A 15,250-nucleotide genomic window follows, 5' to 3' on the forward strand; every position below is an offset into this window, starting at 1 on the left:
CATAATTTTTTTTTTTGAATTTAGAAAAATTGGTGTCCGGTTTGAAGCAAGTATAAAAAAAACATTTCAGGGCATAAATGTCTGTCCACGTTCGGTTACGGGAATATCCGCTTTGTGGAAAAGGTGCATAATGGTTTATTTATGGCAGATTAACAGGAAATTAAAAATATGTCTGTAATGAGAGGTGTCCATTTGTTAGAAGTGTCCGTAACAGAAGGTTTCACTGCAAATGAAACCTCAACATTCTAAACCATCAATAAGAGGAGTGGTTCCCAACTAAACCGAAGTCTTATGCTTAAAAATTGTAGAATCACAATAATAAAAGTAGCCCCCAATTTAAGTGAGCCAGTCTCTAATATGTTGTCTAAAACATATTTTGAAAAATAAACAGTAAATGTGGTGAACACTTAAGATAAACTATTTTGCATGAAATGTAAATAAAACGAAAAATTTAAAAAAAAATGATGAAAGTACACTGTAAAACTATTTTGGAATCAGGATTAAAAAAAGATACTTTATCCAGTTCATTTCATTCTAATATTTATATGGTCAATAAACACATGAAGGTTAGCACATGGGGTGCTTTTTTTATTTTTTACTTTTGTTTACTCTACTTATAACACTTATCTAATTTTTTTGGAAAGATATTCGTAATTGTTTCATAATTTAAGAGATATTGAAATTACAGAAAAATAAATAAACGGGCACACAAAAAATTTACAAACTTAGATGGTTGATAACAATTGCCTTATAGGTGAAAATATATGGTTGAAAAACTTTAATTTAAACATTGGCCCCCAAATATATTGAGAAAATTTTGATCAAGTTCACTGAAATATTGAGATAGCCTTCATGACAAGGACAATTTTGCATGATCAGGAGAAGAGTCAAGTGGGATGCTTCCAGTAGTTGTATTACTGCTCTGTGAAACAGTGTGGTTGGCACGGATTTTAGATTGAATTTTATCAGAATTATATACAGTGGAAATAGATCCTTTAGGTGAAGATGGCACAGCACTGCCACTTCTCTTATTGTATTGCGCATTCTGAACTGTTGCATTCATGTAATCTGCAATCAACAATGTCAGCTCCAGAATCTGAAACAAAAGGTATTAAAACAATTTACAATATGTGTGCCTAATAAAAATATATTTACACACAACATAAATGATTTAACAAATTTTAATAATAATAATTGATAAGTAGCACAAGGTACACCATATCGCAATTTTGATAAATGGTGCATTTATTTTAGTGATCAACATGCAATTTTTAACGTGTTCCTGTCAGGAACAGATATAATCGAGAGTAGCTTACTAGTGCCACATAATCAGTTAAAAGAGTGCTAATCATGAGATATTCATTTCAACGGTACCAAACAGCTTAGTCATAAGGAAAGTTTCACTCGGATTTCATAAAAAAGATTATATTGAATAATATCTCTATTTAATCTCTCTACAAAATATATAATATCTCTATTAAAGGATTTTAAAAACTGTGAACTGATGATAAAATCATGTATGTTTAAGCAGAAATCAAATAAATGCACATCAAAACGAGGTTAATAGCATGTAACTTTTAAAACTCACATGTTGCAATAAATAATATCTTATTAAAAATATCCAAACTTTAAAAAATATTGAAAAATACCTTTGGCAGAATCAGTACAGAAAACTGCCAAAACATTGAGTGAATAAAATGATAAGAGTTATCGTGCCATATAGAAAATACTCTGGTGTGCGATTTGAGTCTTCTGTATCATAATAGAATTAAAATTTTTAAAAAATCATATGGAAATCAACAATAACAACTGCCAAAAAAAAGAAAAACAAATAGAAATAGTCTCCTATTTAAAATGCATAGATCTCTTAAGAATTCGCGAAATAGAATTATCTGAAGTATAATATCAAATTAATATTGAATCTCATTTTGTTCTAAAATGGTTTTGTTTTAATTTTTGGTTCAAACCCGATAAATTTTTTAAAATTAAAATACTTAATTCAAATTTATATTATTGATTAAAATATGCAAATATATATTTTTTTAACACTTTCATTCTATGAACAATATAGTGTTTTTTTAGAATTTATATTTTTTTTCCCCAATATTTTTTTTTTTGTTTGATAAATCATTTATTGATAAAAAGGGAATTTTTTTAAAATAGTATCAGTTGAATGAATTCCAATAATTAAAAATATTTAATTTCCAGCAAATATGTTACTTAGTTTACTGATAAAAAAATATAATGCTTTAAACATTAATGTTTATATAAACTTAATATCATTGCTACCAATATGAGTAAATATACATACAGCCCTTCGTTAGTCAACCTAGTGTACAAGTGACCCTTCACTCAAAAAGGTTGTGCAACCCTAATTCTAGAACTTTTAAACATCTTTATATTTTGTAATTTCCAAAAGGTCTTCCCCTCTTACTGTCCAGCCATCAAAACAAAAATTAATAAATATAATAAATAAATTACTAACATCTATATTAAAACTATATTGATATACAAAAAACTGACATTTAATACTCTATGTTTTCTGATCCTTTTCGAAAAATATTATGAACACATGTGGGCTATTGTAACTTATTATAAGCATATTTTTAAGAGCATTTGCTGAAAGTTAGCATTTGATGTTGCTACTATGATTTGACCATGCAAAATTTTGCCATTTTCAAGGAAAAACATTTGAATGTGCTTTTGTACAATTTTGTCCTGTGTATTGGACCAATACTGGATTACACTGGAAACCAGTTTTGCAAGGGTTTATTCAATCATACCAGTACATGCTGGTCATTTGATAATTCTTTTTTTTTTATAAAAAAGGGACTAAATGTTAGAAAAAAGAGAAGAAAAGGGATTAAAATAAGAAAAAGGTACTTTATGAGACAAAGGGATAAACTAGAAACATACTGAAAATAACAACTAATAATAAACAACATACTGAAAATAACAACTAATAATAAATAACAAACTTAAAATTACACTTCTCCCTCAAAGGAGGGAGATTTGTTTTTAATTACTCATTTATAATATAGATAAAAAAAAGTGTCTTATCAAAAAATGTACTTTTTCGCATCCATGTGTCAGGTAGAATTTAAAAGTGAGGTGATTTTTTTATAGTGCAAAAAATGCTGATTTTAGAGAAAAAAAATCTGTTTGTTATGAATGAATTTAGTTTCAGCAAACAAAAACAGTTTGTTTAAATGTATGGAATTATAAGCAACCAATTTACACTTGTCAAACGATTACACAAAGTTATGCTGATGTGAAATACTTATTTAATTTTAACCTTCTGCAATTGAGATAAATATTGTAAAATATAACTGAAAGGTAAAATTAGAAAAACCAAAAACTTTCTTATTGCATTTAGAGCCTGTTTCATAAAAGTAAATAATGAAAAAAAAACAGATAAATATGTTTGCTAACAGGTAAATAGAAAATACATAGAAGATATTTTTTTTCTTTTGATCTCAGCAAAACATTTTTATGATAAAGTTACCTCAAATAAGTGATTCCATAAAATCTATACTGCATTACAGATAATATTAAAAATATGTCTAAACCATAAATAAATAATTAAGCATGAATATCTTCCATAACTTTATATATTTAGTTTTTAAAAATAAATTGCAGAAAACCTATAAATTAATTTTTAAATCTAAAAATAAAAATGTACCTTGGGCTTTGTCATGTTAAACAACAAACGTTCAGTTGAACACTGGTTTCTTTCTCCTGGTATATCTCCACAGTTGATTACTAACATAAAATCCTCTCGACAACCTCCAAATGTCAGCACAGAAGAATATGGATATTGTACCAAACATTGCTACATTTAAATAAAACAAAAACTTATTAGTTTAATGTACAAAAATATTCAGTTCTACAAGTTGCCAAAAAATGTTAATACACAAAATACCTATGAAACATACATTAAGGTTTGAATAAATCGCAAATAAAATACACTAACTAGAAGAGGGTACCCATAATGTAACTCATATAACACAATGTTAAAAGAGTAACTTTTCTTATTAAAAGTTGTTTTGTATTATGAAATGGTAAAAACTAAAAATATGTGTGGTAAAATCTGCAATATCTTTCAAAAATATGCTTGAAAACCAAATTGTCTGATGTGTTTAGTAAAAAATACATGCTGGTTTAGGCTGTTGTCAATTAACAGAAATTTTTGTAAAAAATTTATTGAAAAAGGAATTATAATAAATGCTGCCATTTCATAAATAAATTAAAGTGACTGAATATATAGTACAGAACCATTTATCTGGTATCCAGAAAGCCGGGAAAACAGACAACTGAAAGAAAATTGCTAGGTTTCCCCGCCATTTTGAACTAGAAAGATTAACCCTTTAATGATTGGTTAATTTTCAAGAAAATGGTCATAAAAGTGCCTATTTTTTATATCTAGTTTAAAATTAACTATCTACAATTACCTTAAAAATATCCAGGTACTGCCATCGGGTGTGTAAAATGAGAAATGAAATGTTTTCCGGGCAAAAGAAATAAATTAGTTTTATTCTTATTGGTGCGTTACTACTGAACACTCCAGGCTGGAAATTTCACGGGAGCAAGAAATAGAGGGGAAAACCTCACCCCGTCATTTTCATAGGAGTAAGAAGGAAGGGGTTAAGGAAAAAAGCAGAAATTTTACTCATTCTTGATGTTGAGTAGAGGAAAAGGTGGGTGGGGTATTTTTTCCCTGTTAGTTCAGAGAAAGCTTCAATATTTCTTCCATAACCTTGAAGATATTTATAACCTTTTGAGCTATATTGGTATTGCTACTCAAGTTCAATCCTTATTTTCAATTTTGTTATCCAATTTTAAAGTGACAGAAAAAATGAGTACAAACTCCTGTTATTTATATTAATGTCACTTTACAACTATCTGATATGTCTCAATCCCTCCCAACCCCTTTCTGAGAAATGGATGACTCTGGGACAGCTGATCATTACTGTTTGAAAAAATAGTGTCACATCTTGACCTTGATCTACAGATGAACATATATTTTACACACTTTCAATTATTTCACTGTGGTTCCACCCCTTTCTCTCTTATTTTCTATATCTCCAAAATTAGTAGATCATTCATCATCTACTTGTGCTAGTATTAGTTAAAACGTGTTAGGTAAAAGTAATTCGTTTTGCCAGTAATTTATAAAGAAAAAAAGAAAACATGGATTAGTCAGGAACTTTTTGCAGAATAATTTCAGAGATATTTTGTGGTTAAGTTACAGGTGCATTGCAAATTGGTAGGATTGCTTGACTGCGAAATTGTTTAGTTTTTAGACAACTGTATGGCACATCAACCTGCAGCAGTTTTAACTGCAAATAATGTGGATATTCAATATATCCTCCCAAATTTTACATCTCTTACACAGCTTCTTGATCAAAGCATTTTACGAAGCAATTTCTTATTGATATAGAGTAAAGAAAATGAAACATTATCTTACCAATGAAACAGCATCCAAAACTGCAATACAGTTTTCAGCAACTGCAAGCCAAACATTTTGAATAGCATCACATTTTAACTGAAAAATAAATGCAGTTCATACATATTTTTTTAAAAACACAGTAACACTTTATTAGAAATAAACTCTTCACACTTATATTTTCTTGATGACACAAATTAATGAAATATTAATTTGTAACATAGAAATTGATTTTCTACAAATTAATTTTTTTCTAAGTAATCATCATTAACAAATAATGTAAAAAAGGAAATTTTTTAAATATACGTGAAGTTAGGGTAAGTTTTTTAACAGCAGAATTTCTAATATCACACATTAAAAAAAATTAAATTATAACATAGAAATCAAAACAAATATAATTAAGTTTTTCTATTGACTGGAATTTTATTTCATATTTAATGTTTATTTTATAATGCTTCATCAATTTTATCAATAATTATGAAACTAATATTTTTAACCTGACTAACTTTCCAGCACATTTGACAAAAAATTTTCAAACAAGCAATGTTTCTTGATTAACCTTTCACTTATGGCTGGTGCAACAAATGGACCAGAATGACATGCTTCAGCATATTAAGTGCCAAAAGCAGAGTTAAATAACTATTGTCAAATAAATTATTTTTATATCACTACTAAAAAATGATTCATAATCTAAGCAATAATTTATGAAATTAAAAATAATAAACATTTATAAAATATATACAGTCATAAATATTGATTCAAACAATATTAGTTATTAATTTAAATAAATAATGCAATTCATAAGTTTTTTTCTTATTTTAGTAACTTAATTAGGATAAATTTAGTACAAGAATCATATCTTACAAATAATTGGCTTAAAATTAAAAACATTTTTCTCTCATTGAAATTTGCGCACATTATCCTAATATTTGATAAAAGTTAAAATGATAATCCTTCAGAGAGAATTTTTTTAATGAAAAATAAATCTTATGAATAAGGATTTTTCCTTTTTGTTGTCATTACAGATTTACATTGTCTAATATAGCATAAAAAACTTTTTCTTTATGAAATAAAAAAAAATTTGAAAAATCTTATTATTATGTATTAGAAAAATATTAAAACATAATTAACAGTGCAGAGCAGAAATTAAACTGTTTAAACAAACAATCATACTTTAGCAGGAAAAAGTTTTCCTCCTGTGAAAGACCACTTTCTAGCACAGTTCAAATAAACTCGAACACAATCTGTGATGCTACAGCCTTTAAGCCCAATCCATTTTTCTTTAATTGAATCACAAAGTTTTCTAAAAAAAATTTAAAAATAAACTATTAACTGCAAACTATCTTGATAACATAAAAATGAAATGTGATGAAAATTAGAATAACTGAGTAATACTATCGCATTAGCTCTGTTTCTTAGTCGGTAAAGTCAAACATTGTTTTGCTGTAATTTAGAAGAGCTTCAAAAAATCAATACAAAATTAGGGCAGAAATATTTAATAAAACAAGAATTGTTAAAATGAAAATCATTCTAGTAAAATTCACAATGCCTTAAAATTATTAGCAAAGAGAATAAACATAGAAAACTAAAAGCTTTCGTTTCTTATAAATCTTTATTAGCCACCAAAAAAGATTACACATTCATTTTTGTTGGGATGTTTGATTACAATAAAAATGTAATAAGTTGGCCAAAAAATTGGTAAAAGAAGTATAGTTGATTGACTTCATTTATACCATATACAATCCCTGTCACATTGATGGGTATACCAAAAATATTTCACTTATAGACAATAACTTATTGTCTATATGTACTGAAGAAATGAAGAAACATGCTATGACAAAATAACCATCATATATTGTATTTTCGTTAGAATGGTCAAAATTTTTTACCAGTCTTCAACTTTTCACTCATCAAATTAAAAGTTATAATATTTGCATAAAACTACTATATTTAAGTTACTTTATTTACACACATTAAACGTACTTTATATTGCACATATACAGAGACTCCAACTACTAAGAATTCTCGATAGTTTCAAATTATTTTTTTCAGGGGTAGTAAACAAAAGCAGAATGTTTTTGAACAGAATAATTATTAGAATTTAAGATTTTGTCTACAAGATTTTATATGTATCAGTTTAAATTACTTGAGCTCAGAGGTGGACAAAATTCTTTCAATCCTATTATATTAAAATATAAATACATTACCCTTTCTACCACTAGGAAAATATTTTTCTAAAATTACAGAGAAGGCAAAATTATGGTAGTTGGAGTCTACATATAGTTCATAAGTTAATACATTAAAAAATTTGCTATTTTGAAAAAAAAAACTGCTAACATAAAATTCCTAACATATAACAAAAGCTGAATCAATAACTATATGTTCCAAATGAAGACTCTGAAAATAAAATTAAAAGGGGAACACAATTTTGTGAATATTCTTTCATGCATTTCAGATTTGTAATAATCATTTGAGCCTAAATTTTTAATAATCAAACATAGGAGAATTTAAAATTTAAATAAGCAAAAATACCTATCTGTTGAAGCATTCCTTAAATGTTTTGGAAAAAATTTATCTAGAGCCTGTACCAATTGCAGTTTTGGTTTGGTATGTGTCTCTGATCCATAATGCATTTCATTTGGTAAATCACCAAATTCAATCTAAAAGAAAATTCAAAATTAAACAATATTCTTAAGCATCATTTGATGGTTTTTTACTTGATTTTTAACACAAAAATTTATTTTGATGAAACATTTATGTGCTCTAGTACCTAAAGTATCAATTTTCTAAAAAAAAAAAAGCTGAATCTTTGTATATAACACTTTTTTTTATAGAATTAATAAATTTTTTATGTACATTGATTACAGAAATAAATAATTTTAATTATATGTACTAGTATATAAATTTTTTGGGGAGGGGGATGTGAAAAATGAGCAATATTATTAGAAACAATTAACATCAAGAGAATATTATACAACTAATAATTTCCAGTGTGCAATGATTATGGAGAACCAGTAAACTTCCTTTACTAATAGATATAATCTACTGGACAAGAAATGAAGAATAAATAATTTGAACGAAGGCTTTATTAAAAAAGAAAGAGACAACAAAAATGTCTGGTTTGAATTTCCTTTACAAATGGCAGTTGCATCTGTTTTTCATGGAAAATATTCTAAAAATTTTAAACACAAGTAAGAGTTCAGAAACAGGTTCTACAGAATGGTTCCAAGCAACAGAAAAGTTTTTTGCTATGAAGAAATGAACCAATGGTGAGTAGGTTCAACAGAAGGCATCTGTGGGTCTGTTTAAAGAAAGTAGAATACTTTCTTCTATCACACCTATAATAAATTTTAATAGTGTTTCCATAGAGATCAGCAAACAATATATCTATTGTCCGGGGCTAAACTTGTTATTCACAAATAGTTCACATGCTTAACATAATTGAAAAACATGTCATCTGAAGTAGATTTCCTACACAGATGCTCCTATTTTGAATGCATTGATTCAGTTAGCTAACAGAGGATTACATTTTAGACAGAAATATTACAGCTAATATTAAACAAATCTAGTTATTTTTAGGAAAATCTTGCAAACATTTTAAATGTTAAAAAAATTAGTTTAGAACAGGATTCTACCAACTTATACACTAAAAAAAAATTCCACTTTATGTTTAAATTTTGTACAAATGGTCAAGATTTATCTGAAAATGAGGAGATACGACTTAAAACATCATGAAGGAATGGTTTAGAAGCTAATTTTGTTAATTTTAATCCAAAACAAAAATTTACATTCTATTATACTCTTTAGGACAGATTATCATAACAGCAGCCAACTATTACCAAATTTCTGAAGTTTCAGAAAATTTTTCTTAGTAGCAGGAAAACTAATTATTTATTATTTTAGTAAATTTGAACTAAAAGAATTTAAGTTCACCACCACATATGAATAAATTCAACAAGTATAAAAAAAGTCCGAAATGCAAATTATTATGATCTTAAGTTCTGATAAAAGTTCTATTTGTCTTACAAATTGCAGCATTAGTTCACTAACACTAAGAAAACCATTTCCTAAAAACCTTAAAAGTTACAGGGTATGTTACAAGGAGCTTTCCATTATAGACACATAAAGTCTTGTTTCCTATTTTGCAGCTGTTATGTTATTTTAACAGCTTTTAAAATGTCTGCACTAAATGGTTCATTCTTATGTACCGACCGTCATTTGATTTAGCAAATTTCCAAAACATTATTTAATGCCATTATTTGTTTCGACTTTACCACTCATTAAACATGAATGAAGGAACAATGACCTGCCCCCTTGATTTTAATACTAGTTCTTTATGAGCTCTGGTCAATAAGTTAATGAATTATAGAGTACTTGATAATGATAATCAAAAGTGCATATTGTACTGCCATATGAAAATTGGCATGAAGTCTCATATGCATTCATTAGTTTAAAAGGATGAAAGTACAATATGTGTAAATGTTTTTTGAAAGAGTAAAATAAATTTCTCATTCATACTCTCCATGTTTGAAAATTTTACTCACTTCATTTTCCGAAATGTTAGTTTCATTGGGTAGCTAATTTTCCTTTCAAAAAATTATCAGGGCATTATTACTGTTAATTTATGGCAAATGTTATTTATAAAAACAACAGTCTGGTATTAATCTATTATTTTAAACATAATTTTCAAATAAATTTTTTAAAATGATAAAACTTTTTTAAATGGTTCTTTTAATGCATATTAATGGTTCTTTTAATGCATAACAAGAACAAAAGTTGCATTATTGAATAATCAGCTAGCATTTATGGCACTGTTTTGTCAAAATTAATCAAATATTTTTTCAGCTACGAAAACTATTTATGGTATTTTTATGCATAGCCTTAGATAATAAAGATAAAGGTCGAAGATCAAATGTCCATAGATTTTAACAAACTCTTACTACAAAAAGGTGCCATTGACTTTAGACTTAAATTTTCATAAACATATTAATTAAACTGAAAATTTTAGAATATATTTTTTAGATAGCATGAATTAAAACTTGATGAATTATGTTTCTCATTAACTGAAATAAATTTAATACTGAATATAAATATTTTTTGTCTCACTACTTCCCAATGTTATAAGAATTAAAAACATCTTATTAATAAAGGCTGGCAAATAAGGCCTTATACTACATAGGGCGTAATTACTTCAATTTATAATCTGAAATGTTAAAAAAAACTAATAGAATTTACTTGTGCAAGAAGAGAAGCAAGTTCAACAGCCAATTCCTTGGATAATGGAAACTTTCCATCAACAATATCTTCATTTATTTGATATACTAAAAGTAATCTTTCTTTATCAGTCTCAGCTTTCATATTTTGCCGTAGTATGATTCTAAATACACAAATATACAATAAAATGAATAAAAGTAAAGACATGAACTTATGAATATTGAATATTTTACACAAGTTTAAACTAACCATTGAATTTGAGCCTCATTTTTGGAAATGACTCACAAGTTTCTTGGAAACTCACTATGTTAAATATGTTTTCTATTTCAGTAAATAGTAGTTTAGAATGAAGAAATAGGAAAAAACTGTTTACCTCATTGAAACTACATTTTCCAAACTTTGAAAAAGTATTTTGAAAAAAGTATAAGATATAACAATTATACAATACTTGTTATAGAAAATTATTTATCAAAAATTATGAAACAAATAAGAAAATTTTGATACAATTTCAGAGAAACATAATAACTAAAAAATATTCTTCTCGATAAATATTTAAAACTGAAGGCAAATTTCATTATTTTTTCAGACATTCTCTTTTTTATTGCTTATTTTAATGGCTTTAATGTCAATAAGACTAATATGTCGCAAAGATATAAATGTTTATTGAGTTTATCTATTAACTTTTTTCTTATTTTGGGCCAAAAAAAGCTACGACCATTGTTCTTGTTTTGTTTATTTATTTACAAGTACACAAATTGAATGCAAAAATTTTTTAAACAGCTTCTCAGATCCGCCTCATGTATTGTCTCCCATTAGACTTCTGACATTATGTAAAACATTAGACACATTCATTTATTTGTTATTGTTTGTTTTAATACGTTAAAATAGCCAATAGTACTTTCTGAATTAAAGCCTAAGTCATTATTTAAGAGTTCCACACTGAACTAGAGAAAACCGGAACAAATCTCAGCAAGGTTTACGTAGTAAGCCACTTTTGAAATTGGATTTTGGTAGTTAACAGAAATTTTATTCACTTGGTGTTTTTAAACATGTCTGCCAACGGAACAAATTTTCATTCAAATTAACGAATGTATATCTATGTTTGTAAAATGCGTTTCTTACAAAAAAGATTTATTAACACATAACATCAATAGCACATAACATCAAGTTTCCTTAAAATATAAATTTGTTGTGATTAGTAAAAATATTGTTTGAAAACCCGTTTGTTGATATAGGGTTTAATAAAAGTTTGTATAAATATCTTTAAAATTTTTTTTAACCTATTTACTTAATTTACACTTTAAACTTAACCGGAAATTATTGGAATTTTTGTGTGCATTTTTTGTCGAAAATATAGTGTACAAAAGTATACGAGACAAAAAAAAAAATAACTCAATAAATAATTTCTATTTGAGTTCATTCAAAACTTTTAGGAGTTCAAATTAGGAGTAAAAAACTGAAATGACAGAAGGAAATTAACTAAAAATCTTTGTGTAAATAAAAGTTATAAATTATGAAAGTGTGAGTTAAAATCACATTAGTCATAATTGACAAAGCTTTTTAGAAAGGAGTATAGATCCACATTTAGCTTTACAAATATTTAACATTGCTAAGTAAGTTTCTTAGGATATTTTACAATTCTCCAAATCCATATGTTAAAATAATGATTACTTCGTACAATTATTAATTGTTATAAAAATTAAAAAATTATGTAAAAAATATACTAATTATTAATAAGAATAATATAAAAACAGTAATTAATTCTGTACATTACACAGAAATATTTAATTACACAACTCAAATTGTAAGCATAAGTAATTTATAAAAATAAATAAAAATTATACAAATCTTAGAAAAAATTGTACAAATCTTTAAGATTATAGAATATAAATTACCTACCTATTCTTGTAAATAAGCTTTAATACTTTAGTATTTTCAAATTTTCCAAAATGCTGCTCTCGTAAGGCTTGTTCCCATTGAGAAATAACATCACATAGCTGTAAAAATAATTTTCAAAAATATATTTAAAAAAAAACATATGGTAATTTAGCAGAGATATGCCGTACCTGTCAAATTTGAATAAAAAGGGAAACGTTTTTTGTCAGAAAAGACACACCATCGGATATGCGGCACAAAATTTGACTGTATGATCGATCGCGGAGTTAAGGCACCCGTTTCAAATAACAAATTATATACGAAATAAATAATTAGACATTTAAAAACAATTTAAATAATTATGAAATATATGATAAAATAATATATGCGATATTACTCATAATCAGAAATTATGTATTTTGATAATTTTTTTCATACTTTTTCAAATATACGCAAAGTTGTACCGCTGCATAAAATTCAAATACATCATAATCGCAAATGCATTACGTTAATAAATACCAATTTAAAACACTGGAATTTTATGTAAACTAAATAAATAAGAACCTAAATATAATTAAAATAAGTAATCAAAATACAATAAATTGAAGGAAAGAATCTTACTAGGCATAAAAGTACACAATATAAAACAATCGTGATTGTATCATGCTGCTTTGACGTAATTTGATTTGAAATACCAAAATATTATTAAATCAAATGATTAAATCCGATTATGGAATTATTGATTAAATGCTTAAATTGAATTATTAATTAAATGTGAAATGATGATTAGCATATAAGGATAAGGCATTGCTTTTTTTTCAATGAGTAAAGCAAATATTTTTTTTCACTGTTTCACATATGAGCAGTTTGGTAGAGACAATCATCAAATCATAACTTTAGGCATTATATACAATGTCAAGGCATTCTGAACGAGATTCTGAACTTTCCCAATAACATATATATTACTGATATTTTATATACTGTATATTTTAAATAATTAATAAATTTTATAAATAATAGTTTATAAATAAGTATTGCATATATTTCAATTCTTATTAAACTAATGAATTGAATAGATAAATATTTCTTCAATTTTCTATTAGAGATATTTTATTTACAAATGTTTTGGAAATTCATCAACAGGTTTTTTATGCCGATCATTTGTATCAGCTTCAACGTTTTAATAAAAATAAAAAAATTAGTTTTGTTAATTTTCATTTAATTTTTGATTCTTACCAAAACATTTATTTTCTTTTCTTACCAAAACAAAAATTCATAGAAAATTGTGTTAAAAAAAGCACTTATGGCTTTCATTACTTTATGCCTAAAAATATTAAAAGAACTGTTATCATCGTACTTGCTTTACCTAGCAATTTAACCATAGAAAATATTTATTCATTTATAGTTTAGCTATTGTATTGTACGAATAGCTAAAATATTTTCCAAAATAATATTCTAAATCAATATAAATAAGATAATTTATAATTATTGGAATAAAATAACCTATTTAATACATTTATGTCTCATTCACTCATTCATCTCCATAAACAGATTATCTCCATAAATAGATTATAAGTAGATTATAATATATAATAATATAAATAGATTATAATATATACAATTACGAGTAAGCAAGTGATTAGAAATTAAAACATAAAAAAAATCAGAAAATGGATTTAATTGATTTAACAAATGAAACATTTATATGTTATAAACGTTACTTTATCTGTATTACTTAATTTTAAAGTTTATTCTCAGAAATCTTTGTATTTATATTTGTTTGATCAATTCAAGAAAATACAAATTTAATGTAAGTTCTAAAATCAAAAAAAAAAAAGTCTAAAGCAAGAAAACGGCACTTTTTTTAAAAAGAAAAGTTTGGCTTTAATGAGCAATATTCTTCTGTTTCTATAAACTTTAATGAATTTCCTACAAAATCGTTTTTGAAGAGTATTCGGTTATAGTGAGCAAATATTCTGATCCTTTCGCGCTTATCATAAGTGATTTTGACTGCAAAAACCTAGTGGAAGAGAGAAAAAAATTTTGCAGAAATAAATTTAGCTTCCAATCCAAACTTTCCTCAAAGCAAAACAGGTTTGGCAACAAAAGAAAAAGAAAGTAAAACAAGTAAATTGCAAAGCTTAGGAGTTTAGGAAAAAGGTCATTTGGTCTTCTCCCATAAACCTTATATTTGACTGGAAGGTCAGGCAACACAGTTTCCCACCCTTTCTCCCTTACACCAATTCTCACTTAGCACGACAAAAAGTTCCACTTTGCCGAGAGAGGCCTCTAAAGTAAGAAATAATCCCACATAACTACTAATAATTTTTGGCAACAGCATACATTTTATTCCGCCAAAAACAAGCTAAAAAATAATCTTTTACTAAACAAATCTTTTCCAAATTGTTAAAAAAAATTTACATTTTTATTTGCATATAGAATAAAATATACAATATGATAAAATTATAATTTATGTACCTTTGCATCTTTTAAAAGGCAGTGTTCCAAATCTTTTTCAATTGGATCATCACTAAACAAAGCAAAGCCAGAATATTCACAATCCCGAATGCCAACTTCTCGATTGACAGTTTCAATGAATTCATGAACAGTAGTAGAACCATCAAATCCAAAGACCTAAAAATAAAAATTTGTTAAAAAATTTGGTTAAAAGAAAAACCACATTCCAATCCACAATCCTTTAACTTTTACATTTAT

General features: G+C 26.2%; 1 protein-coding gene across 5 annotated transcripts in view; it reads right to left on the bottom strand.

The window, feature by feature from the left end:
- Positions 1-208: 208 nt before the first annotated feature.
- Positions 209-15,250, bottom strand: part of LOC107446025 (uncharacterized protein CG43867) — a 200,583-nt gene continuing 185,541 nt past the window's right edge. For all 5 annotated transcript variants that reach the window (XM_071188138.1, XM_071188136.1, XM_071188135.1 and 2 more), the window contains 8 exons: positions 15,014-15,169; positions 12,560-12,657; positions 10,682-10,823; positions 7,979-8,106; positions 6,620-6,749; positions 5,468-5,545; positions 3,683-3,832; positions 209-1,096 (listed from right to left, as the gene is read on the bottom strand). In XM_071188138.1, the coding sequence (XP_071044239.1) occupies positions 851-1,096; positions 3,683-3,832; positions 5,468-5,545; positions 6,620-6,749; positions 7,979-8,106; positions 10,682-10,823; positions 12,560-12,657; positions 15,014-15,169 (1,128 nt within the window). In that variant the 3' untranslated portion in view covers positions 209-850. The remainder of the gene's footprint in view (positions 1,097-3,682; positions 3,833-5,467; positions 5,546-6,619; positions 6,750-7,978; positions 8,107-10,681; positions 10,824-12,559; positions 12,658-15,013; positions 15,170-15,250) is intronic.

This window comes from Parasteatoda tepidariorum, chromosome X2 (assembly GCF_043381705.1).
Source record: "Parasteatoda tepidariorum isolate YZ-2023 chromosome X2, CAS_Ptep_4.0, whole genome shotgun sequence".
NCBI classification, from domain to species: Eukaryota; Metazoa; Arthropoda; class Arachnida; order Araneae; family Theridiidae; genus Parasteatoda; species Parasteatoda tepidariorum.